We start from the raw sequence: 25,380 nt of genomic DNA, 5'->3' as shown, positions 1-25,380 counted from the left end.
AGGATTGCTGGGCTCAATGCCATAATACACACAGAAACATGCAATAAGCAAAGTCACACATTAATCGGCACACATTTACACCTAACTGGCAAAGTCATTCCACTGATTTGCTTGACTTTGGGAGATGGGAGGAAACTGAAGAACACCGGAGTACATGTAACATTTCACATACACAAACTGAGCTCAATAATTTATTTTGATACTGGTGATACTAGCTAATGGTTGCTGTTCACATCTGATATTAATAAGAGGTCAATGAGAGTGTACGATGACATGCATGGCTTTGAAGCAGTGCATGTGCAGACATGGAGGAGGTAGGAGTCTGCTGGTTTTATTAGGAGAAATGGACAGTTAGTGTATAGAAACCACCCTAGACCCCCCTAGTCACTATATCAAAATTCTTTAAACCTGTCCACATGCTAATGGTTTGGATTCGCTTCAATGCAAGTTTCATTTACAACAAAGATGACACAGGCTAATGCTTAGTAATCTGTAATGATAGAAGCCTTTATGTTGCCTCATGTGGTATGTACACTCAGCAAAATCCCCAATGTTTATTTAAGATAATATTAAATTGCGCAAGACTGTGGACTGTATACCCAAACAAATTGAATATACTATTAACATGTGTAGCTTGTATTAGGATGGAATTTCTTCTCCACATCTCCAAGCTAGAAAACTGTCTACTTAAGCTGGTCTTAGATTTGGTGTGTCATACACATACCACCTAGTTCACTCAGATTAATCATCTTCGGTTCCAGTTGATTCAAGATGGAAATGTTGTGGTGGTGTTGTGCCATACATAGAGTTTGCCAGTCAATGAGGCTTGAATAGGGAAAATGGAAACATTAATTCACCAGAACCAGCGCTGATAAGCTTGCTGTGAACGAGCCAAGACTTGAGATACTGGAAGCTCTCTCTTTCACTCACTCACTCACTCACTCTCTCTCTCTCTCTCTCTCTCTCTCTCTCTCTCTCTCTCTCTCTCTTTCTCTCTCTCTCTCTCTCTCTCTCTCTCTCTCTCTCTCTCTCTCTCTCTCACTTTCTTTCTTTCTCTCTTTTGCTCAACTTCTCTCCCTTAACCCCATCTTTTCTTGTCAGCTTTGGGATTTTAGCTGTTCTCATCTTTACTCTAAGCTTTGCTAAGAACAATGACTCTCTATACTCCTCCCTATTCCAAGGCTTTTGCTTAAGTTGGGAATCCGACGAGGAATGTGGGAAGCACACAAACCTGAAGGCTTTAGGTGTAACAGAGATTTAGAAGTGAAACCAGATAGTGTGAGACTGCCTGTGATTGTTACGTGTACAATCAGAAATGTTCCACTTTTCTTACCCAAAGCCCACCTTAAATAGCAATATTATTACCAATATAATTTATTCACTGATAGTATTGCAATTGCAATGTACTCTTTAAAAGGGAGTGCACCCTCCTAAAAAAAAGTGCAACATATTTAAGGGAACTTGCCACACCTTCTTCCTCTTGCTTTATTTCCCATGCCGGTACAGTTTAGTATTTTACAACTTTCACAATCTTTATCAGAGCGCACCACACCCACACCCTCACCCACAACAGCGATTTGCTAAACGTTACGGCCTGACAGTAAAATAGCAGAAGATTGATGAGTCATCTCACCAATGTTGTTTGAGGTGCCGGAGAATGGCAGTGACGTTGTGTATACACAGCACTGAAAAGATCGGGTTTGTGGGTGTTTGGATAGTTTCAGGTTAATGCTGGCAACAAGGTTAAATGCTCAAATATATGCATTCAAACCTGCCTGGCTTTCACCTACTGTGTTTTTACCCCAAATTCTATTAACACACTTAAATTATTTTATTATTGCATTTTTCATTTTCACTGTTTTACAAGTGGGATCATAAAAGTATATTATGAATGGATTAAACAGGTGACTGATTGAGCGAGATAGGCAGCTATAGCAGGAACGACTATGTTTTCTCATGTTGGGGCAGGTTTGGCTAAAGGGAAACTGCACCTAGTTGGAGTTTAGGAAACAAAAGAGCCGGTGCTGTCACAAACAGAGAAAGGAAAGAAGACGTTAGAACAGAAGGAAATAAAACCTGATACCTGTGAGCTCTGGGGGCATGGGCGTGCGCGCATGCGTGCGCATGTGTGTGTGTGCAGAGGAGGTGAAATGATAAATGTCGTTTGGGGGGGATTGTGGCAGGAGCAGTTGGTGTGTACCCTGTTCTTTTTAGGTCGTCAATGCAACAGACAAAGCATATAATGTTCGGGTGTTTAAAAAGCCAAACCTCTCATTTATTTTGTTTCTAACGTTATTATGCAGGAATTTCCAGATTCTGGACAAAAATTGCATTTGAATTGGGATTTCCGATGGACTGGGCATATGTAGGTAACTTTGCATCAGACATTCTAAAAATTCCAATGTATTCAAAAATATGTTCAATTCCTTTCCTATCATATCAAGATACCTGTTTGGATCGAAATGAATACATATGTAGTGATATGATGTTGCCTGGTGTATATCATTTTAGAGATTTTTATATTTTATTTTAATGAGATTTTATTCTAAGTTCAAAAAAATATACTGGAAACATGATTGAGAATGTTAAGACACATCAAAGACTTGGGGATCCATGAAATTACAGAGCAACAAAGGATCTTTGAGGATGGATTTAGACTGTACATAATGTCAACAATCTGCTACAATGACTCAGGTCTACAGTTTGCATTTGATCACTTATCACTGCACACCTTAACATTGTTAAACTGTAATAATTGGACATTTGGTGCCACCCAGATGAGGTTGGGTTCCCTCTTGACTCTGGTTCCTCTTAAGGTTATTTCCTTATGCCATATCAGGGAGTTTTTTCTTGCCACAGTCACCATTAGGGACAAACATACAATAATACAAACAATCTTATTCATTATTTCAACCATATTATCTGTGTAAAGCTGCTTCGAGAAAATGTCCATTGTTGAAAGTGCTATACTAATAAAAATTAATTGAATTGAAAAATAAAATAGAAAAGGATTCAGTATAATAATCTACTGTAGGTCAAAGTAATGGTATGCTATGTTCTCATATGATACGGAGGTGATTTATGTTGGTCACAATTGAGTTAAAATATCCTAATCTTTGTGTTTTAATGTGCGATTATAATGGCGCAAATTAGTGCCAAATTTGTGAAAGTAACAACCAGTAACGCATGCATATTTCTTCAAATTTCTAATTTCTTAAATTGGTTTGAAAAACACTCTCTGCTTTCTAACCTCAACAAATGATTGCAGATGAGCTTTACTTCCCAATACATTAACACAATGTGTAGTCTTTAATGACTCAGCACTATAACATGCAGCCATGTGCGTCCTGATCGTCATTTTGTCTCTGCTCCCTCAATTAGACTAAAAGTGCCTTGCTTTGTACAGACCCTGAATTACTGACTCCAGCTGAGAGAACAAAAGAACACCCAGTCTCTCTCTCTCTCTCTGTCTATCTTTCTTCCCACTGTTTTCTCTTTCTTCTGTACTAGTGGGCTTAGGGGAGTTCTCTAGCCCCACTCATTGCCTGGGGCCTTAAGCAGAGCAACTTAAAACGAAAGCCTAAGCACTTGACTAACTGGAGCTGAAGTAGATGTGGGAATATGCAGTACCGTCTTCATCTTCATCTCCCCCACAGCAATTCTTCCTCTTTCGTTTGGGCTTTTTTTTTTTTTTCTCTGCATCCTTTCTCATTTTATCACTTCTCTCTACATTCGTCGCTGTGAGCCGGCTCTTACAACCGAATAAAAGGGAGGATTATAATAACTGTGAGTTTGCAGCTTTTTCCTGGCTGCTAAGAAACCTGTCTGAATGATTCATATCCAGGGCTGTTGCTAATTTGTTTATTTCCATGCAGTTGAGGCAACTACAGGATGTAAGGGAACATTTAGGGAAGAGTACTGAAGAGTCTCTATTTTTGGCTAAGCTCTGTATTGATCCGAGGTTGCAGCTGGAGTGCAGAGGTACTATGAGGAGGAATGAAGAGCTGGAGGGAAACATTGACCTCCACTCGAGCTGGGGAGGGGCAGGGATGACCTCGTCTCAAACCCCCCCCTACATTACTCCACATGGAGTCTATTCTGCTCACAAAATATGCCATCAGATACGGGGGAGGGGCTGCTGGAGTCATTCATTTCCATTATCCCATTATCCTGCGCTCTTTCTCCCCACAGCCTGTAGAAGCAGACTGCTGAATTTTGAGTCGGGTGATCATCATGTTCCCTTGAAATGGAACCAGAGAAAGAAAAGGGGGAGGCAGAGGCTTTGCCAAAACAACAAATGACTTGTTACTGATGACGCATTTCATTTTAATTATAAATGTGCAATGCCTTCTTTTTCTTCGTGTTGTATAAGGATGATTTGGGTGGATTCCGGTTTGTTCTTCCTTGATAGGAAGGAAAGGAGGCTGATTCAGTGTGTGATGACATACTCTACAGCTCTGGTGCATTTCTGTAGGAGGTGGTAATATGTGTCTATGTCTGTTTGTGTGTGTGTGTGTGTGTGTGTGTGTGTTAATAGCAGACTTCAGATCAGCACCTCCTACACTATAAGCAGGAGGTAGGCCTCCTACTATGTGCCTGATATTAAAGTTTCAGAAAGCTACTTCATGGCTGTTTTCAGGAAAGGTAGCATACATGGCAAGCTGTCATGAAAACAGAAGATTTCTCTTTCTCTGCATTTCTCTCTTATCCTTTTTACATTCTTCTTTTCTTCGCTACAGAGCTCAGTTCAGGATTGAAGCTGACACGTTTGCCCTATTCAGACTTGATAATAGAATCCGTCTCGGATGATCGGATCACTGACAGACAGCACTAAATATAGGTATGAACAGAGTCAATTGCATCATGTGATCCAATCACTCAGACCTGTAGTTATCGCTGTCCGATTTTGATCCGATCATCCGAGACAGACAACCGCATCTCATATTCACACCTGGTATTTTCCGGCTCATTAATGAATGTTTTCAGGAAAACCTTTTTTTAAAAACAGATGTAAAATCAGTATCCCTCATGCCAAATTACCAAACGCTAGCCATTATCAAACGATGAAGTAAAATCAAGTGTTTATTTGTAGGTGTTGAATGTCCTTTCCTCATTAAATAGTCGGCAATCATATCGGCTGATAAAAGCTTTGCACCCACAGTCAGCTTTGTTGCCTTTCATGTAACTTTTGTTCATCTAATCACCTTTCATGTACTTAAAATAAATGCAGACGGAAACAACAAGCAAAATGAGAGGAAAATATAACCTAAATAAAGCTTTAATTTAGTGCCCACACAAGCGGTCCTTATTAGCAACTCTAATAAACCTTGCACAGGGATTAATACTCAAATATACTGTATACAATTACACTGTGTGCCTTTTTCTATAAACAGCCTTTTTTAGAATGGGCATTTCAGGAGTGTAAAGCTTTTTTCTAGAGATATCTTGTTTTCTGAAAATTTAGTGTGCTCACAAGTTTAGTGTGCTCACATCTGGCATTTGTCTACAACGGACTACAAATCTTTAACATTGATATTTGATGGCTATAAACATACAGATAAACTCAAAATATTATCCTTCAGCACCTTATATTGGAGCCCAGTCTCACAGCATTTTGTGTGATATAGTCACAAAATTTAATCTATTGATATATTTATATTATATAATCTATATATATTTTGGTGCCTCCGCCACTTTTTCTTTCTGCCACTGGGTACCACAGACACTGTATTGTTTTTTTTCTTATTCTCATGCTTTTCAACATTCCATCCAGTCAAAATACAATAAATATATTCGTAAACCCTACCCTACCAGTAACCCTATTTTTTCTGCCTTATTCTCTGATAAAAATGGGGGGAAAAGATTACATTTGGCATTTCTGTCAGCATTACCTATGATCCTAAGCCTCCATTGATATGGAGACAGAGCCAGACGGAGCCTGTTGTGCTGAGTGACACAAACAAGAGGGAAATTCGTGTCCATGAACACGAATCAATAGATAACATTTTGTGACTATATCATGAAATGCTGTGAGTTTGTGTTGAATATTGCTATTATTATCACTGCATAAAAAAGAACAGCATTTTGTAAATATTGAACATTATATTATACTGTTAATTATATTATTAAATAAATATTATAACAGTATATTATACTATTTTTTTTTTTTGTTTAAGTGAAGAAACAAAGAGAATTTGTGTCATGGCTTAAGCACAGGACATGTTTTATTTAGTTATACGTACATTTTCTTTTTGCTAGTGTGATGCAAACATGACTAGGAGTTGTAGTTATAGCCAGTATTTCCTGGTATGCAGAAAATTAGCTACAGTGGAACAGGAACTAAAAGCGTGTATATAAATAAAATGCTTATATATATATATATATATATATATATATATATATATATATATATATATATATATATATATATATATGCATTTTATTTCACAGGATTGTTTTTGGTCCTGAGGCTAACTCTAATATACTGAATTCCTTCTTTTTTGTCACTACTATGCGTTTTGTAAATGATTTTTTTGTAAGAACCTCTGGCAGGATAGTGAGATTTGTAACACGTTCTTGTTGTTTGATCGCACCAGAGGGACACAGCAACCTAACAGGGAATTGAGAAGCTTGAGAAAGAGAATAGTGAGAGACTTCATGTGGTTTAACTAGCATTACGTCTCTTGTTTAGTGAAATGAATATGACATTTATATGTTAAATTGTCCTTTCATTTAATCACTAAACTCTATTAGACTTTTTTTTTTTTTTTTTTTTTTTTTTTCATAAAAGGCTTCGGTGAGATATTTGATCTTTCTGACTCATATGCAAAATGATCTGCATCAAATAACATCAGTAAAAGCCTGGAGACAAACAGAATTAGAAACAGAAGGCAGGTTAAACTATAGAGATAAGGAAATTAAAAGGGGGCTGGCTTTGTGATACAGGATTATCCTCGAATATATTCATCACACCTATGTGTTTCACTGGATTAAACACAGAGGGGGGGGGGGATGTTTTAGTTAACAAAGGAATTACTGCGACAAGTGACAACGTTGATCAGTCTGTTGGTTTCCCTTGGAGATCTGGTTGAGATCTTCATCTATTTTGTTGAATATTACTTCAGCTGTTGTGACAGATGAGCAAAGACAGTAGGAAAAGAAGAGCTGTAGAGGAAATGACACAGAGGTGATGAAAGAAGAAGAGGTCGGAAAAAGAAGAGTAGAGTGCTGCAGGGGGAAGAAAAGGGGGCCAACTCAAATCTGTGTAAGGCTACAGCAAGGTTGTCTGTTTCAGACAAACACAAATAACACACACCACACATGCATACAAAGAAAGAGAGAGAGAGAGAAAGAGAATCAGACTCCACATGGAAAAAAAGCTGTTCATGGATCCTTGATGTTCTTTCTCTCTCTCTCTCTCTCTCTCTCTCTCTCTCTCTCTCTCTCTCTCTCTCTCTCTCTCTCGCTCTCTCGCTCTCTCTCTCTCTCTCTCTCTCTCTCTCTCTTTCTCTCACTCTCTCTCTATCTCTTTCTCTCTCTCACACTGTTTTTTTTTTGTCTCTCTACTCTCGTGCTGTCTCTCCCCCTCTATCTCATTCACACTCTCTCAATTAGTGACAGAGGAATAGAACATGATCCAGACTACATCCCGTCCCACTAAACACACACATTTCTTCCGTGGGAAACACTGAATACCCCATAGACAGTACATTCTCTTATGAACATGAACAAAATACAACCTCTGCTTTTTACTTTTCCCCCGTTTATTTTTAAGGTTCAAAAGTTTGGCTAACAATTAAGTAATTTTCATTATATTTTATTTAGGTTCTGCAGCATTATGTTGGATTTTGTCAGAGTTGTTTGTGGACTAATTTTATATAATCTATTTTTAGACAGTTAATTGAGCTTGATAACACATTTCCGAGGCTCAGAATTTAGCTCAGAATCTTTTTGATATATAGAAAGAGTTGTATAGAGTTTATTCAGAAAGGTAAGAATGTAAAAAAGCTCTACAGCTGGGAATTCCTTGTTGAACAGAAATAATTCGAAAGACTGTACAAAAACTCCAAAGGGGAAGAAAATCCTAGGTGATCAGCAGCTTTGAAAGGTTTCCCTCATGTTAGTAATAATTGAATAATTGCATGAATGAGCAGGTGTACAGCTGCTCCTGATAAATTAAATTGTAAGTGTATCTGGATCCTGTATTTGTGCAAATGTATACTTGCAGGTGTGTACATACGTATTTAAATTTGGACTTAATATTTGACATATTTTTATTGATTGTATGCAACACATGCCCTACATGCATGACATTGACCCCTTGTTTGTTATTATTGCCTTCTGCAAAATGATTAGGTCATGCTGGCAGTGTTGTAATTTAGTTTTTTCTTGAATACTGCAGCTGGTTCACTATAATTTTAAATAAAATATGAAATGGGTTTAATGTTGTTCTTCCCAGTCAAAACTAAAAGAATTTGTGCTCTTTTGTGTGTGCATGTGTGTGTGTTTGCTTCCATATTTCATATTCAAGTGTAATATTCAGAAAGAAAAGACCATTTATTGTTTAAAAAAACAAAACAAAAAAAAACAATACATTTTCAAGTAATGCAAGCAAGATTGTTTTCTTTGTTTTCTTTGTCCCACAGACCCATTGCATGATAGAACATGAAGTATGTGAACAGTGTCATCCCCCAGTGATGCCAGTGATGAGTTCAAATAAGGTAATGCAGTCACTTTTATACAAAAGGAGCAATCACACTAGCCCTGAAACACCAACCCTGTTCCAATTGTTCGATGCAGGAGGTATTAAAATTGCTAATGACCAATGAGCCAGTACTTGTTTTATTATTAATGGCAGTAAGCATTTACATTTATGCCATTTTGGCAGACGGCCTTATCCAGAGCAACTTACATTTATCTCATTCATACAACTGAGCGGCTATGGGGTTAAGGGCGTTGCTCAGAGGCCCAGGAGTGGCAGCTTGGTGTGGCTTGGATTTCAACTCAACTTTTGAATCCAAAGCCCAACACCATAACTACTAAGCTACCACGACCCTGTCTCCTCCTTTTTTTCAACAGTGCATTTTGATAATCTGTGTGTTTTGGTTTTTTTGTTCGAAATTGTAACCGTGGTATGCACACAGCAGCAAAGGCATCTGCTGATGAATTAATTTTATGCTTATAAAACAAGTATATGTGGAAAGATTATTATAATGTTGCTAAAGTGGTATGTAAGTAAGCTGTACTCTATGTACTCTGTGTCAGAGACATTTTTGGTCTTTAAGACTCGCATGAACTCTGCATCTCTTTCACCTTCTAATTGCTCTGTGTGTGTGCATGTGTGTGTGTTTGTAGATGTTAAGAGTTTTTTTTGCCTTCCACTGAATTTCACCTCAGCAGGTACATTGTGAGTACACATGCTCTGACAAAGCATTTCCTTTAAATGTGGTACATAGTGCATTGACTTACTTGTATGTCATTCATAACACTGTGGGAGGACTGTACAGTTTGCTGGTCAATCAGGTTTGAGTGCTTGAGAGCTAATGTGTTGTTGAGAAAGGTCAGTTCTCGGAACAACACCTTCGCTTTAAAGACAACTTTAATAGTAGGATATGTGCTAAAATTTCTAATGGTAGCTTGCTTCTTGTCTGTCTCAGCTGCAAAACCATGGGAAATATAGAGAGCCAGAATGGAGACCACAGCTTATACTTTGAAACTGAAAACCATCTATCACACAAGCACATGTCACACTCCCTGCGGATCTCCAATAAGCATTCACGGCGCCCACACATTACGTCTGGTATAACGGAGCACCATGGTTCAGAAGCCAGCACCAGATCAAGCAGCACTCCTAGCATCCCTCAGTCACTGAGCGAAAATGGCCTGGAGCCCTTTAATGAGACAGATGCACTAAGCGGACACGTTTGGGTGAAGCCGGTTGGTGTAAACCTGAGGCCGATATCATTTCATGACCAGACTGGCAAACAGAGTACCACACCAGGATCTGAAGATGGAGGGGAAACAGTAGTGGATGATGGACAAGATGATAATGGCCTCGTTGAGACAGAAAATAGACACATGGAGAAAGTAAATGATCGACCTGGTGAAGGCGGAAGCTTAAAGAACAAGAAGCGCTCCAAATCAGCTGACATGTGGCGGGAAGACTCGCTTGAGTTCTCACTTTCGGACCTGAGCCAGGAACAGTTGACTAGCACAGAGGAGATTGTTCACAACACTGAGCCTGAAAATGAACAATTAAACAGAGGACACGAGGGACACACTGGTGAGAGGACTAATTCTTTAGATGAGCTGTGCACCCAGAAAACATCCACAAACCGGGGCTCTAGGAATCGCTACAAATACAGGCGAGAAAGCAAAAGGTCACCAGCAGGGAAGATAACCAATAATATGCTGTCACCAGGGGAGGAAGAAGGCAGTGGATATGGAGCATACACATTGCCCTGCAGACGCTCTCATTGCCTTTCTGAAAGGCCTCCCAATCAACAGGGGGCACTGTGCTCCAGCATGCAAGGACGTCGTGCCCAGACTTCGCACGTAAGTACCTTAGAATACATATTACTTCTTACTAACACTATGTACAATGGTTCTCTTGATAATGTTGGATTATCCATAATGTTGGATCAGACCTCACGCTTGCTGTTCTTCACCCACTATTATAAAGTTTATTGATCTAGAAGTAATGTTGTGTTCATTAAATGTCTAATGTAATTGTAAGTGTAATATGATCCAGTTCCTAGACTTTACAATTAAGACTAAATGTTAAATATTGATGTAGAGAGGAGTAAACTGACCATAACATAATTCCATAATGGATTCTAATAACAACATTCTGCCTTCCACATATCCGCTTTCCATTGCACTTTTCTCAGGTTCAAAGACCACCTTGACCTTAATCATCCATTTTTTTAATTCTCTGCAATATTAAACTAATCTCTGTAGTTCGAAAAGGCAATGTAGATTTAAATGTTTTTTCTTTGGATGGATGAAGGTGGTAGCTTTCTAAACAACTTCTATTTGGAACCGTTTCACTGTAGCAAGCTAAAAGTTTTTAGGTTCCAACAGAGGTACATCCAAACAGCATTATATCAGACAAAGACAAGTCCAAGACACACACCATTTGGGACTTTAAAAGTCAAGACCAGCACTAAAGGCAAAAATTTACTTTACGAGAGAGAGTTGGGGTCCAAGAGACCAAACTCAGGTATAGTGGTCCAGTTATCAGGACACCAAGTACAACCAAGCAAAAAATTGTTTCGTGTTTAAAAGGGACTAAAACCTTAATGTTGCTTACAGGACATCACAGCAGGAGAGGACAGTGAATATGGAGACAGTGGCATTGATGGTGTGACTGTTGATGCTAAACCCCAGTCACGTCGCTGCAAGGCCATGTCAGCGTCTTTCTCTGTGTACTCTGCAGCTAGTGCTAGAAGCAGTAGCGGTAGCAGCAGTGGAGGAGGAGGGGACCGTGAACGACGGCTGGGTGAAGGTCAAGGAGTGTATGAAAACTTTCGGCAGGAGCTTGAGTTAAACTCACGACAGACATTTGAAAGCCTTGAGGAGGCAGGCTCAGCTGTCAGTGATGAAAGAAGCAGTGGCACAGCGAGTTCTGCCTTCTTATCGGAGGCACTGTTTCTTGAGACAACGCAGGGTACTGTACGCAAGGCAGGTGCGCTGGCTGTAAAGAACTTTTTGGTTCATAAGAAGAATAAGAAGGTGGAGCCGGCAACCAAGCGGAAGTGGAAGCACTACTGGGTATCATTGAAAGGTAAGAACACTGATTGTCTTTAAATGGCACCCTGTTGTGATGCTGTGAACATTTATCATGATTAGTCATGAACGTGTTAATAAGTTATATAAACTTAACTTAGTTAAGCTGCTTAGTTAATAGTAGTTGATTGAATTTGGGTTGTCCTGTTAACCCACAAGTTTGTTTCAAATGCATGTGGTTACTTTGTTCTCTATAAAGATCTTATCTTCTCACCGATTAAGTATAATAGAATTTTACAGTCTTCTAGTATTCTCAGACCACAAATACAAAACACATCTATGCACCTGCCAACCGGGTTGGGCCAACCGGAAAGTTAACTGGATTTAACTAATGGTTCTCACACCATATAGTGAACAGGCATCATGTTGCGATATACAACCTCCTTGTGGAGGGAGTTCTGGACTGGAGAATCCTCTCTACAACCTCGGCTGAGAGACCTAAAAGCTAAAGAGGTTAAAAGCTGTGCTCCCTTAGGTGCCACAGCCTCCACATCTCTGGGCGGGGGGTGAAAAAGAGTGCCCCCTGCCTAAGAGCGGAGATCCCGCCTGAGAGGAATCTTCCAGAGAGGGTGTTTGATAAGGGCTACCAGGTCTGCAAACCATGGCTGGCCTGGCTAGCAAGGGGCTACCAGACGAAGACGGACACCATACAGGCGAACGCTCTACAGAACTACTGGGAGCAGCGCAACAGGGGGGAAAGCGTACGGGCATAGCCTCAGCCATGCCTGCACCATGCTGTCCAGTCCGAGAGGAGCTGGGTGAGTGAGGGAAAACCAGAGGGGACAGGGAGCTCTCAACACGGGGCCCTGTGAAAGAAGCCCAGGTTTCCTCTATATTTCTAAGGCCTGTAAGGCTCGCCACGTGACCTTGATTGTGCGAAACGGGTTGCCCTTCCAGGAAAACCCTTTTGTCCTGAGCCACCACTGCAGGCGTCTCATGTGCAGGAAGCCAAGCAGTTCTACGTTTGATGCAGCTGCCATCAGACCCAGCAGTCTTTGAAACTGCTTCATGGTGAATGACAGGCCTTCTTTCCCTCTCTTTATGGCCATAAGGATCAACTCGATCTGAGCAGGAGACAAATGTGCAGGCATTGTGGTCAAATCCCACACTAAATCTAAATAGGTGGTCCTCGGTACTGGAGAAAGCACACTTTTCTTGTCATTTAGTTTTAACCCCAACTCCTTTATGTAGTTGAGTAAGCTAATATCAAACAATCAATAATGCCCTGGAGTCTCAGAGGAGCCAGCGCAGCATTCACACACTTTGTGAAAGTGCAGGGTGAGAGTGCATGGCCAAACGGTAGAACACAATATTGGTAAGCTTCGCCCCCGAAAGCAAACCTCAGAAACCTCCTGTGTAGAGGAAGGATGGGTATGTGGAAGTACGTGTCCCTCAGATCTATTGTGATAAACCAGTTCTCAGACCTGATTTGAGACATGACTTGTTTCAGTGTGAGCATCTTGAACCTAAACTTCATTAGTGAGCGGTTCAGCTGATGCAGATCTATAATAGGACGCAGTCCCCTATCCTTCTTGGGAACTATGAAGTACTGGCTGTGGAACCCGGACTCTCTGTTGGGGGGGACCACCTTAATGGCCTCCTTCCTTAAGAGAGTATAGGAGTGCTCAAGACCCATCGAGACACATTTTGGCAAAAGTTTCCAGGCTGCCAAATAGTCTATTAAGGGAATCAGTTTTTCAAGATCGAACTCTGGTGTGCCTAGAGCATCTTTCTAGAGGCCTGAGAGCGGTGAGGGAGGAATCACTGGAAGGCCGCTGACTGCCTTTTGGCCTCCTGGAATCTGTTGATGACAGCATTAACAGCGTTGCCGAACAGGCCAGTTGGCCAAGACAAAGGCTTTGTCTCTATGACAGAGGTTAAAGAGAGTCAACCACAAGTGCTTCTCAATGTCCACCAGAGCTGCCATAGACCAGCCAATAGCCCTATCAGTCTCCTTAGAGGCCCAAAGAGATGGGTCTGTGGCACGACACAACTCTGGGATGTAGTCGTTTTTCATATCTTCTTCCTCATCCAGCTCCTTTAGCAGATCAACCTGGTATGCCTGCAAGACTGCTATGGGGTGCAGGCAGCCACCGGCCTGACCCGCCGCCATGTACACTTTGCCCACCAAAGCTGAGGAGGTCAGAAGGGGCTTTGTAGGCAGCCCCATGGCCTTAAGGGAGAATGCAGTGTCTGGGGAAAGATAGCTTGCCAGTGTCTCTTCAACCCAGGGAATTGTCCTATAACCACACACGTTGGGGCTGATGAGTTGGGTTGAATAATAATTATTCCATTACCTGGCACCTCAGTGTACAGATCAGGGAAGAAAGGCAGACCCCGGCATGGAGGCAATGACCTAGGTCACAGGAAGTGCTATCTAGTTTATTCTGAAGATGCAGTTCCTGCTTTTCAGTCGGCTAAGCCGAGGCTTTGCTTAGAAACTGATACAAAATTATGCCAAAGTGCGGGCTTCTGAACCCTGAGTGAAGGTGCTGGATCTGGCATGTGAGGAAGGAGAAAGGGCCTTTTTTCCATTTTACCTTCTCACCTCTACTTACCTTTCCAAAGGAAAACACAGACACACACAGTGCACTTACTGAACAACAGAAGCTAGTGCCGTCTTCACTGCATGTGCTTTTATAACTTTCTGGTCATGATGTCATGCTGCCGGTGACCTTACCGGCCAGATTGTTTTAGCGTGTTAGCTTTACCAGCCATATAGTGTTAGTGTTACCAACTAGTCCTCGGGCCCCCTGAGGACATGCATGACACATGTATAGAACATGTTTGAGAACTATTCAGAGCATCTGGTCTTTTTTTATATCTTATAAATAAAGTAAGCACTAGATAAAATGTATACAAAAAGACTAGTCTATTCTAAATACAGCTTATTCAGAATTTGTGCAAGAATTACCTCAAAATATCATACATGACACTTCTTTTATCCTTATCAATTGAAAGCTAATAAAATAATTTGAAAGTATCCCCTCCAGACATGGTGCTTGTAATTCAACTTTGCCTTGCTATGTCAAACCAAATGACTGCTGCCCTCCCAGTCCTCAGCTCCTTTTCTCATTATCATGGGAGGGTGGAGATGAATCTTCATACTTGTTTTCCTTCAGATTCCCACTTATTTATTTATTTAGTGCTCATTACAAATCAGTTCTGACCTAGCTGTCTTGCTTTGCCCTTGAATTTTAATGCAATGTCTGCTCCAGGTTCCAAGATGTCTCTGTCTGTGGAATGTAATTCCCACACAAATCTGGTGTGATATTCTAATTAGATTTGCACTGCCTCTCTTGTGGCCACTGATGTGTGATGCACTCATGTCAAACAAATTTTAGTCAAATATTGCATATATCATTAACCTTGTACATTTACTAAGAGTATAAAACTACTATTAATTAAGAAGTTGCACTGGATTCGCACTGTCCTGCTATCAAAGAAATCTTTAGCATTTCTTCTCTTTTGTTGTCCAGGATGCACACTGTTTCTTTATGAGACTGATGGACGCTCAGGAATTGACCACAACAGCATTCCCAAACATGCAGTGTGGGCTGAGAACAGCATTGTCCAGGCGGTTCCTGAACACCCCAAAAAGGACTTTGTTTTCTGCTTAAGTAACTCATTAGGTGATGCCTTTCTCTTCCAGGTAAGTTTTCCTGATTGCAATGAATAAATAGCAATGCTCCTACCTGTCCATACTGCATTCTAAGGAAATGAAATTAGGTGATTAAACATTAAATGCTGTACCAGTTTTTGTGCTTGTTAAAAATAAAGAAAATCTGTGTCATTTCATTGTGCTGCAGATAACACATATGTTGGTTCTAAAGGGCAATCTGTCAGGTTTGATCCAACAATAACATTAAAATTAATCATGAAAATATTCTGATAGGTGAAAACCAAATTTTCTATTCCGGTCAGTGTCACTTGAAACGGAGGACCTAATAACCATTTAAATTACCCGATTCTTTGATTCAGACATACACAGCTAGACAACTGTTTGTTGCAATTGTATCGAATTCCCATTCAGTTTAATGAGAAACAGCTGTTTTTGTATATGCCTAATATAAAACATGTCTATACAGATTGCAATGGTAGGCACCATTGCAATCAGCAAAGTTTTAGCAAAAGTCTTGCTGGAACTCACAAGTGTGATAATATTTCAGTCCACTATTCAAACACAATCTTTTGTTGTGTCTGTGATCAGACGTCAGGCCAGACAGAGCTGGAGAACTGGATCACGGCAATCCACTCGGCATGTGCCACGGCAGTGGCCCGGCAGCACCACCGCGAGGACACGGTGCGCTTCCTGCGTGCTGAGATTAAGAAGCTGGAGCAGAAGATTGATATGGACGAGAAGATGAAGAAGATGGGAGACATGCAGCTCTCGGCTGTCACTGACAGTAAAAAGAGAAAGGCCATTCTGGAACAGGTGCGCTTCAGGTTCTGAGATCCTGATTTACTGTAGCATTGATGGGTTTCAAAATGTTCATAAATCATGCACTGTTTTCAGTATATAGTGGCACATATTAAAGATCAGGTTTTTGTGCTAGGTTTATTGTTTTAAACAGATATCTCACCTCAAATGTTCCATTCCGTTTTAATAACCTTTCCCTCAGAGACACTTTTGCGTGTGTGTAAAGATTTATGGAAAAAATTCCATGCTCTTTGCACAGAGGGCACAGTCCTAAATCTGTTCATCTGTTTTGACATGTGACTGGAATGTAGTGCACATGGTTAGGATTACCGGATTGCTGAAAAGCAGGTGGATTTCTGCTACTGTTTTTAATTTCCTCCAGTTAGGTCATTGTTTTCATCGAGCCACTTTTACGCTTCCTGTAGGGCTTACTCAGAACACTTATACCGAAGTGCTTGAAGTGCATTCAGCGCATTCTAATAGCTTATTTAAAATCTTTTTGCATAGGGTACAGTAATGTGCAGTCTAAAAGTTACAAAAAATGTAAGATTTTTAACTTAAATGTTGATTTTATGATTTCTGCATTATCGGGTCTGTATAAGAACATTAAATTAAATGTTACAGAATGTTTGGATGTAAATCAAGAGGTTAATATATATGGAACATTTCAAATAACTTAAAAATATCTATATTTCTGAAAGCAATTATTTACATGTGCCTTTTGCATGTGTGCAGTTTAATTCATACTTAATTTTTTATTGAAGTTTTTTTTTATTATAGATGTTTTAAGGAACAGTTGTTTGAGTGGAATTTTGATGCTTTGACTTTTGCATGGACATTACAGTTTGTGTGTAGAAGAGGTGTTTGCAGTATGTGTTTGAAAATTGCTATGCCTGAGAGTTTGTTGGGAGGAAAGGAAGGGTAGGTGGTGTGTTTGCTAGGGGTATATGCATGTAAAAGATTTTTGTTGTTTGTAGTTCCAATGACGGAGGTGTGTACTCCTCCATTGTTTTTAAATAGACACTGTAAATAATGTGTGTATGTGTGTGTATTTGGTTTCCCTACTAACTCTGGCTTCAGCACTATATAAGTATTAATAAAATTTCTTCTCACAGGATTTGTCACAAACACACCATATATACATGCATAAATACCATCTAGCACCATATGCCCTAAAAATGTAATAAGAGTAATATCTGCTTTTTTATTTTTTGCTAGTTTTTGCTATATGTTAATATAGCTATTATTTTTTTTATAGCAGTATTATACTTTATTGATTATTGATCCACAATCTTTTCCCTTCGGATCTTAAATGTTGGTAGGACCTAAAGCAGTTTGCATATAGATATTTTCTATTGAACTGTATTTCTGTGTAAAATTGTGTATGCCTCATTGCTAAAATGAGTGTTTATTGCTAAAATGCTTATTTTTTTTCCCTTTTCTTAGATCTTCCTATGGGAGCAGAACCTCGAGCAATTTCACGTGGATCTGTTTCGTTTTCGCTGTTACTTATCCAGCCTGCAGGGCGGCGAGCTTCCCAATCCAAAGCGCCTACTGGCTTTTGCCTCGCGCCCTACAAAGCTGGCTATGGGCCGCCTGGGCATCTTTTCTGTCTCTTCCTTCCATGCCCTGGTATGTACACACACACACACACACACCATACTACAGCACCACTTAATCTGTATGTCTTTAGTTTTCTTTCAGTTTCTCACATACTCACAGACACATTTACTCATAGTGCTCTTATGTAACACATCTCAGGTTTAAAATGGAAAGGTTACAGCTCTAAGAATGATTCACCAACCCACTGTTCTCGTAGCACATTCAGCATTGAAGATTTTAGCCATCATACCACACTTCTGTCGATACTGCGTTGAATGGCATTATATGATAAAGGGGTTCTTTTAAAAGAACTGCTTGGGGGATAAATTGAAAAACTAACTGAGCCTGTCAGCATTGTTCTTCCTTTCTGTGAAAAGAGAATTCAATGAGAAATCGATTACAGTTTTGAAACAGGAGATATTTCTTTTCTAAGGAAAGCTTCAGCGATGAGTCAGTAATTGGCTTTGTTTGGTTTGTAGTGACTTCCCTCCGTTTAATATATTCTTTGTGAGCATTTAACCAGATTAAGGGGCAGAACATGTCTAAAAGAGCTTTTTCTCTCACTTCAGCACAAAAACCGAATAGTAATAAGCAGTGTTCTACTACAATAGAGCCTTCAGTGCATTGGCCCATCAGCCATTGCACTTTCTCTCATATGAGAGTCGCAATCATATTTTCTAAGTGATTTAGTGCAATCATATTTTCTAAGTGATTTAGTGCTTTTCTAATGACCTGTGGGATTAGAGTTCTCATTTTTGCGGGAGAGAATCATTGTAAATGTACAGCCCAATGTGAATTAACCCAGAAACGCCAAGCAGATACTTGGTCTCGACAGGAGGTGAATGTGGATGCCCAAACATTGTGGCTATGTATTTATTCATGCTGTGACCTATATACGCTCAAGAGAACTATATTTCCAATCCTATCAGAGGCTTAGGACTTGATGTGGCGTCAGCAAGTTACATTATCGCCATTACCAAGAAATGGTAACTGTAGGGAAGATAAGCTCAGTACTGTTTATGTCAGCAGGTTTATTTGGCAGGATTGAAACTTGAGGCTATGTAATCATGTGTCGGGGGTAATGCTGGTAGTTAATGTATTCGGCTACATCTCCAGTTAAACACTGTATGTAATATAACTGATGTGTTTCTGTAAATTTGTGTGTGGCTTTCAGGTTGCAGCACGGACAGAAAGCGGTGTTAGGAGACGGACGCATGCTCTGTCCCGCTCCTCGAGTAAACGCAAGAGCCGTTTCTCCTCACTGTGGGGTCTTGACACTACCTCAAAGAAAAAAAGCAAAAGCAGACCCAGTATTAGCCAGGTATTACACATTCAACTGCACATCTACAATATTATAGCTTACAACTAATAATTAGATAATTGGAATTATTGGAATTATATTTACAACCATCTTATTCCCTTATGCAAAAAGTGTATCTACTTTAAAAGAGCTATGTAATATGGAATATGTTATGTGGAGGTGCACAGCATTTGTGTATGAGCCATTTAAACACTTCGGCTTTACAGTGTCAAAATGTGATCTACTCTGAATATGCTGTCTGTTCTAGGTATTTGTGGATAGAGAGGAACCTGTGAAGAAAAGTCTGGACGAAATGTTTGGAGATCCATCCAAGGAAATATTGGTAAGGAAAACTAAGAATTTACAGTGAAAGTAAATAATTACAATCATGTGCAAATCGGTAAAAAATAATAATGCAGAAACCAGTGATGGGCTGCGCATTCAACATCTAGGCCTTCAGTGGTGTCCTACTTGTTTCAATCTCCCTCTAAATACCATCATTATGATGCTATGGCTATAGAATCCATCAATATTATACGGAAATGCAGTATAACAAAGAGCTGCATCACAGAAAAGTCATCAAGTTTCAACCCCTGGTTTTCCATGCATTTTTTGTGCATTTCTGTGTATTTTTTTCTGAGCATTGTGGTTTTCCTTTGAATTTGAAATAAAGGTAATTTGTGTGTTTTTGTGCAAATTTTAGAGGAAAGAAAACCAAAATTATAAATGGTTCAGGAGGAAGTTTAAGAACTGCTTTGAATTGTTTTGTCCAACCTTTCCTCAGGATGTCCATCTTTTCTTAAAAAAGTCCATCTTGTAAACGTCCTTGTTACTGTATCTGAGACTAAATCTATATTATTATTGACAATATGCAGTTTACTACAGATGTGGGTTGTGCGCTCTGACTAGTGCGCTCTCTGACCTTCCATTCAAAGGACGTGAAAATGTTAACGTGGTTCCATTCTATTCTAGAGTATGGGCCAGCTGAGAAGGGCTTGCTGGCTCTGATGGCCCGCCACTGTTAGAAAAACAGGGGGGATGGAAAAACTGGAATATATTAAATAATCATGGTGTACAGTTTTAGTTTAGCTGTTCACTGGGCATTGCTTCTAGGGGTCTCCTGGGAGAGATGGGGGATGCTAGACTATTTTCCCACCCGACACATGTATAACAGATCTGAATGAGACAGATGGCTTGTGTCTTGGTGGGTGAAATTTGTTTGCATGTGTATGTGAAGAGAGCAAGAGCAATTTGAAAGAACACATGTACTATTTTATGTAGATATGCATGTAGATTTTAAGTGCGTGAGTAACTCACAGTGACTAAATTGTTGCTGTTTTCCTCAGCCTTCTACCAAGCTTCATTAGCCTGCCATCAGTGTGTTCATGTGTGTGCAGCCACAATCCTTTACATTCCCCTTAATCCCTGTGTGTGGGTTTGTGCTCCCATTTATTACATAGGCCACCTCAGTGGCATGCTGTAGCCAGATTGCTGGGAGGTAAAGGGCACAGTGAAGCCTGTCACCCGATACGGAATGATAAGATATCAGCACTTGAGCAGTATGCTGCTGCTGACAGCAGGGTGGATTTGCAGACAGGCTTGCGAGTCCAAAAGCCCCAAACCCCAGCCACAATAGCTCCCTGTTTATCAAAACCCACCTCATTGATCAGCCAAGGTTTAGCTCTATGGGGCAAAAAGAGATCAGATACCGTCATGGTTGGATGTCAACTTAATTGGATTCGGCAAATTAGCTGGAATTAGAGACAGAGCTGACTTGATGCATTTCTCCTGTATTGATTTGGACAGCTCTGTTTAATTGTGATATGGCTAAATAAAGCACAGGGTTAAAATAGTCCAGGCAGCCAAATGTTTTTTTTGTATGTGTGTGTATTGTATTGAATGGGAAGGCTAAAAAAATCTCTAGTTAATTCATTCATTTGTTTGGTTTAATAATCTAAAATGTCCAACTACGGAGCAGTCTGACGATCACACCATAATCATACATCCCTATATCCTGCATGTTGACCTTTGTTGTTGTTTGTTTTATGCAAGGATCAGACTGGGTCCATGAGGAGCCTTCCTCAGCAAGCGGTAGACAGTGACGTTTGGGTTACTGAATACCTCACACCATCCTGGGTAATTTTGCCCAACGATCAGCCTGTTCTGGCAATTATACAGCCAGGAGAGACAACCCTGGAAGCCCTGGAATCATTGTGCAAGGTGAACACGTATGCATACATGCACACACACTTACAGGTTAGCACAGGCCCAAGAATATAGCTTCAAATCTAAATTGGAAGCCTAAAAATGATCACATGTCGTTTTTTATTTCTATCATATTTCTAATAAAACCCAATTTGAAATATAAAAACCCCATTTGAGCACCTATTAATATTTAAATCTGCCATGTGTGTATTAGTGGATGAAAGTAAAATTTATTATGGATGGATTTTAGGGCAATATTTAGTCATCATTAGCCTTCTGCATCAAGCAGTGTAAATGCCTTATTTTTTTTTTAAATATAGTTTGTTACATTATAGACTATATGACAGACTGTAGTCCAATTTTCTATAACCAACACATTGTGAATACCAGTGTTGTGCTCGTTACTAAAAAATAGTAACTAGTTACAGTTACTCGTTACTTCATTCAAAAAGTAACTCCGTTACTTTGTTGATTACTTACACTAAAAAGTAATGCGTTACTGTTAAAAGTAACTCTTTAGTTACTTTTTTAAAGAACCTTCTTTAATGTTCCCATTAATGCCCTTTTATGTGTTATGATCAATACAAACACAAAACTGACTTAAACACAGTCATTTTTAAACACTATTTTATTAAAGTCAGACCAGCACAAGCTGAATATATCACAAGGATTTCTGAAATAAATAACAAAACAAGCTGAATTATATATTCACAATCAAAAACTGAAGTGGCTTCTGCTGTTGTGTTGAGCTCTTAAACATGTTCCTTTCACAGCTGAAGTATGAAAACTATCCACAATGTAGAACACCGGGTTAGCTTCTAGCTCCTCAGGCATGGAGGTCCTGGAGGTGTTTCAACAGATTGGAGTTGCTGTTTATCGCAGTAAATACGAGCTTCGAACCAGATAGACACAACTTACATTTGACTTTTAAAGTTTTTGTCTTTATACTCAACTAAAGTGAAATAATGAGCATATTTCCACTTTGAGAAACTCGTCTTGCTCTCGCTTTGACTCGCCATTACTGCCGCACAGACCTGAATAAACGGAGACACGCCCACAGCGCGTCTTCTTCGTGTTTACAGTGGTGTTTATCCACCAATCCTACAATGCGACGCTGCTGTAAGCAGGTTAGGCTTTAGTCTACACTTCAGCTGAAATTAATTCATTTTAAAAAGTAACGGGTAACGCACCATACGGTAACGAAGTTACTTTATTTTTAAAAGTAACGCGTTACAGTATTAGTTACTGTAAAAAGTAACGCGTTACTAGTAGTTACTAGTAACGCGTTAATGCCCAACACTGGTGAATACGATTGTATCGTTTAAAATGAGTGTTTACATTACATTACACTAATCTAGACATATTTCCACTGAGTTGATTTTGGAAAACAGACTCTCAATTATATGATCTGTGACTACCATAAAAAGGCCAAATCTTAGATTCCAGCACATGTGCCCAAACCAGGAATAAACTCTTAATTCCACAGTGCTGTTGTTACTTAAGCATGAAAATAGAGAGTAATCTCAATTATCTGGCCTGGATTGGTGTATTAAAGAAAGGCATATTCCTGTCTGGCAATGCTGAGAAATGAGTCTGTGTTTCTCTTTATTATTTTACTAGGGAGTAACAGTAAACCAGGGCTCAGAGAACCTGAGTTTGAATAATGACATAAAACAACATATGCTTTAGTTTTACTACAACTACAACTACAATTAGGTAAAGCACATGAGGGTTTGAGGGGATTTGGGTGATAGAAATGAATGCAGGATAATATATTGAAATAAAGAACTTTTAACTGACCCAAAACATGAGGTGTGCACATGCGAACACTTATTGCGTCTTGAAAGAAATTAGTAGCGGTCGTGGAAATAGAATTTTATATAAGTTATATTATGATGTTGGCATGCAGACCTTTTCAATGCTATAAATGGCTTTCTGTCAAATAGCGTAATGGAATACAATATGAGGCATTTGATGTTTTGTGGTCCATCATAAAAAATGCATATTTTCACTTAATAGAATGAGATTTTCTTTTCGTAATTTAATAAGTAATGGGTTTATGATGAAAAGCTATAACTACCTTATTAAGAGGGGGAAAATTGCTTATAGCATTTAATCATAGTAAGGGCACTTGGAAAGGGGCAATGCTGTTTAGTTCGGGTGGTCTAGTTTGGTGATCTTTATGTAGCCTAATTATTGGTTAAGAAAAAACATTTGTTTCCACTGTGGTTTGCCATATGCATGAAGGGAATTTACTAGTAAATGGCATTGAATTTACTAGTAAAGGGTGTTGTAGTAAATGAACTAGTAGAGGGTGTTTTTCTAGTAAAGGGTGTTCCCATGATCATTTTGATAATGTCATGCTGTGACACTTAACTGTTTTAATAGCTTTACTCAGAAGCTAGTCAGTGTTTCACAGTGTCCTTTACTACATATACACTATATTACCAAAAGTATTGGGTCACCTGACCGTTCTTGCTCTATGTAGTTTTTTCCAAACTTGAAGATCTGGTTTACATGCTTAGGAGAGAAAGATCTTGAGTGACCTGCTATAGAGCTCTGATCTCATCCCTACTGAACACCTTTGGAATTAATTGGAACGATGACTGCACCCCAGGCCTCCTCACCTAGATCAGTACCTGCCTTTCGTAACACCCTTGCGGCTGATGAACACAAATAATAATAAGCCAGTCCAAAATCTAGTTAAACATCTTCCCAGAAGAGTTGGTGAAATTATAAGAGCAAACTGGGACTAAATGTGAAATGCAATACTCAAAATATCTCATACCATACTAATGACCAGGTGACCCAATACTTTTGGCAATATAGTTCATCTGACTTCCACTGTGTGGATGCTAATCATGTATTTCCTTTTCTCTCCCAAGGCCCACAGTCTGGATCGGGCGAAGCACTATCTCCGGCTGAAGTTTCTCATTGACAATCAAGTGCAATTTTATGTCCCTAAGCCTGAAGAGGAACTCTGGGACCTGGTGAGTTGAATTACGACATTAACCACAAATGCAATATTGGTTCTGTATATTTGGAAAAGCCCAAACAATGAATTCTCATTGATTATCTGAACGACTAAGTGTGATATAGGTAGATGTGGTGTCGCTTTCAGAATTCCTGATTCCGGACTGATTATTCAAATAAACCATTTCATCTGAACAGCTTGACTCAAATGTCTTTAATAAATATGAAAGCAAGTATAAACACAAACATGTGCAGGTCATTTTAACCTTGGAATTATGCAGCAAAATATAATTTACATGCACGATCATGTGCACACACCTGCAGGTGAAGGTGTTTTGGATTTTTGGCAAAGGTTTTTAATATTTATTATAATGCAAAATAAGAATGGGTATTTTTTAGGTATTATATTGATGAAATGGACCCTATATACTAAGAACATATTCAAAAAGATATAATATATATATATATATATATATATATATATATATATATATATATATATATATATATATATATATATATATATTATACTTTTTGAAAATATATATAAATAAAATATCTGTAAAAAAAAAAATATATATATATATATATATATATATATATATATATATATATATATATATATATATATATATATATATATATATATGATATATATTATATATATTTTTTTTTTTACTACAATTATGTCCCTTCTCTTTCAGCTCTACAAAGAGATTGAAGTTTGTAGCAAAACTATCAAAGTTATCCAGTTTGACAGAAATGAATCCTGTGCCATTGGCTATGGTATAGACTTTTATTCACACTAATGTCTCAATAATACAATAATTGTATTATTAAATGTAATGCATCACACATTATTTATCAACTAAAATCGATTTCTATTTGTTTTTTCTCCTCCATAGGGTTTTCTGTAGTTGTGGTGGATGAGGATGGTACACAGCAGCTACATATTACAAATGTAAAGGCATCAGGCATGGCTTTCACTAAAGGTGAGAAGATCGAATCTAGATGCCATTATTTTAATTTGGCATCTGATGTTAAGAGTGCTGTACACCTTCAGATAAAACCTTGATGCTGGACTTTTAGTAGA

The 25,380-nt window shown here is 39.1% G+C and overlaps 1 protein-coding gene across 3 annotated transcripts in view; it reads left to right on the top strand.

Annotated features, from left to right (window-relative positions):
• tiam1a (TIAM Rac1 associated GEF 1a) overlaps nucleotides 1–25,380 on the top strand; it is a 58,435-nt gene that overhangs the window by 11,459 nt on the left and 21,596 nt on the right. For 2 of the 3 annotated variants that reach the window (XM_083569008.1, XM_083569009.1), the window contains exons 2-13: nucleotides 8,646–8,720; nucleotides 9,657–10,554; nucleotides 11,314–11,785; nucleotides 15,267–15,439; nucleotides 15,998–16,222; nucleotides 17,654–17,839; nucleotides 18,984–19,130; nucleotides 19,378–19,452; nucleotides 21,162–21,329; nucleotides 24,200–24,304; nucleotides 24,992–25,073; nucleotides 25,193–25,279. In XM_083569008.1, the coding sequence (XP_083425134.1) occupies nucleotides 9,667–10,554; nucleotides 11,314–11,785; nucleotides 15,267–15,439; nucleotides 15,998–16,222; nucleotides 17,654–17,839; nucleotides 18,984–19,130; nucleotides 19,378–19,452; nucleotides 21,162–21,329; nucleotides 24,200–24,304; nucleotides 24,992–25,073; nucleotides 25,193–25,279 (2,608 nt within the window). In that variant the 5' untranslated portion in view covers nucleotides 8,646–8,720; nucleotides 9,657–9,666. Of the gene's footprint in view, nucleotides 1–8,645; nucleotides 8,721–9,354; nucleotides 9,407–9,656; nucleotides 10,555–11,313; nucleotides 11,786–15,266; nucleotides 15,440–15,997; nucleotides 16,223–17,653; nucleotides 17,840–18,983; nucleotides 19,131–19,377; nucleotides 19,453–21,161; nucleotides 21,330–24,199; nucleotides 24,305–24,991; nucleotides 25,074–25,192; nucleotides 25,280–25,380 lie in introns of all 3 variants that reach the window. The other variant, XM_083569010.1, reaches the window with a different exon arrangement.

Source organism: Silurus aristotelis (genome assembly GCF_946808225.1).
Source record: "Silurus aristotelis genome assembly, chromosome: 18".
Lineage (NCBI taxonomy): Eukaryota > Metazoa > Chordata > Actinopteri > Siluriformes > Siluridae > Silurus > Silurus aristotelis.
This window is presented reverse-complemented; position numbering and strand designations above follow the sequence as displayed.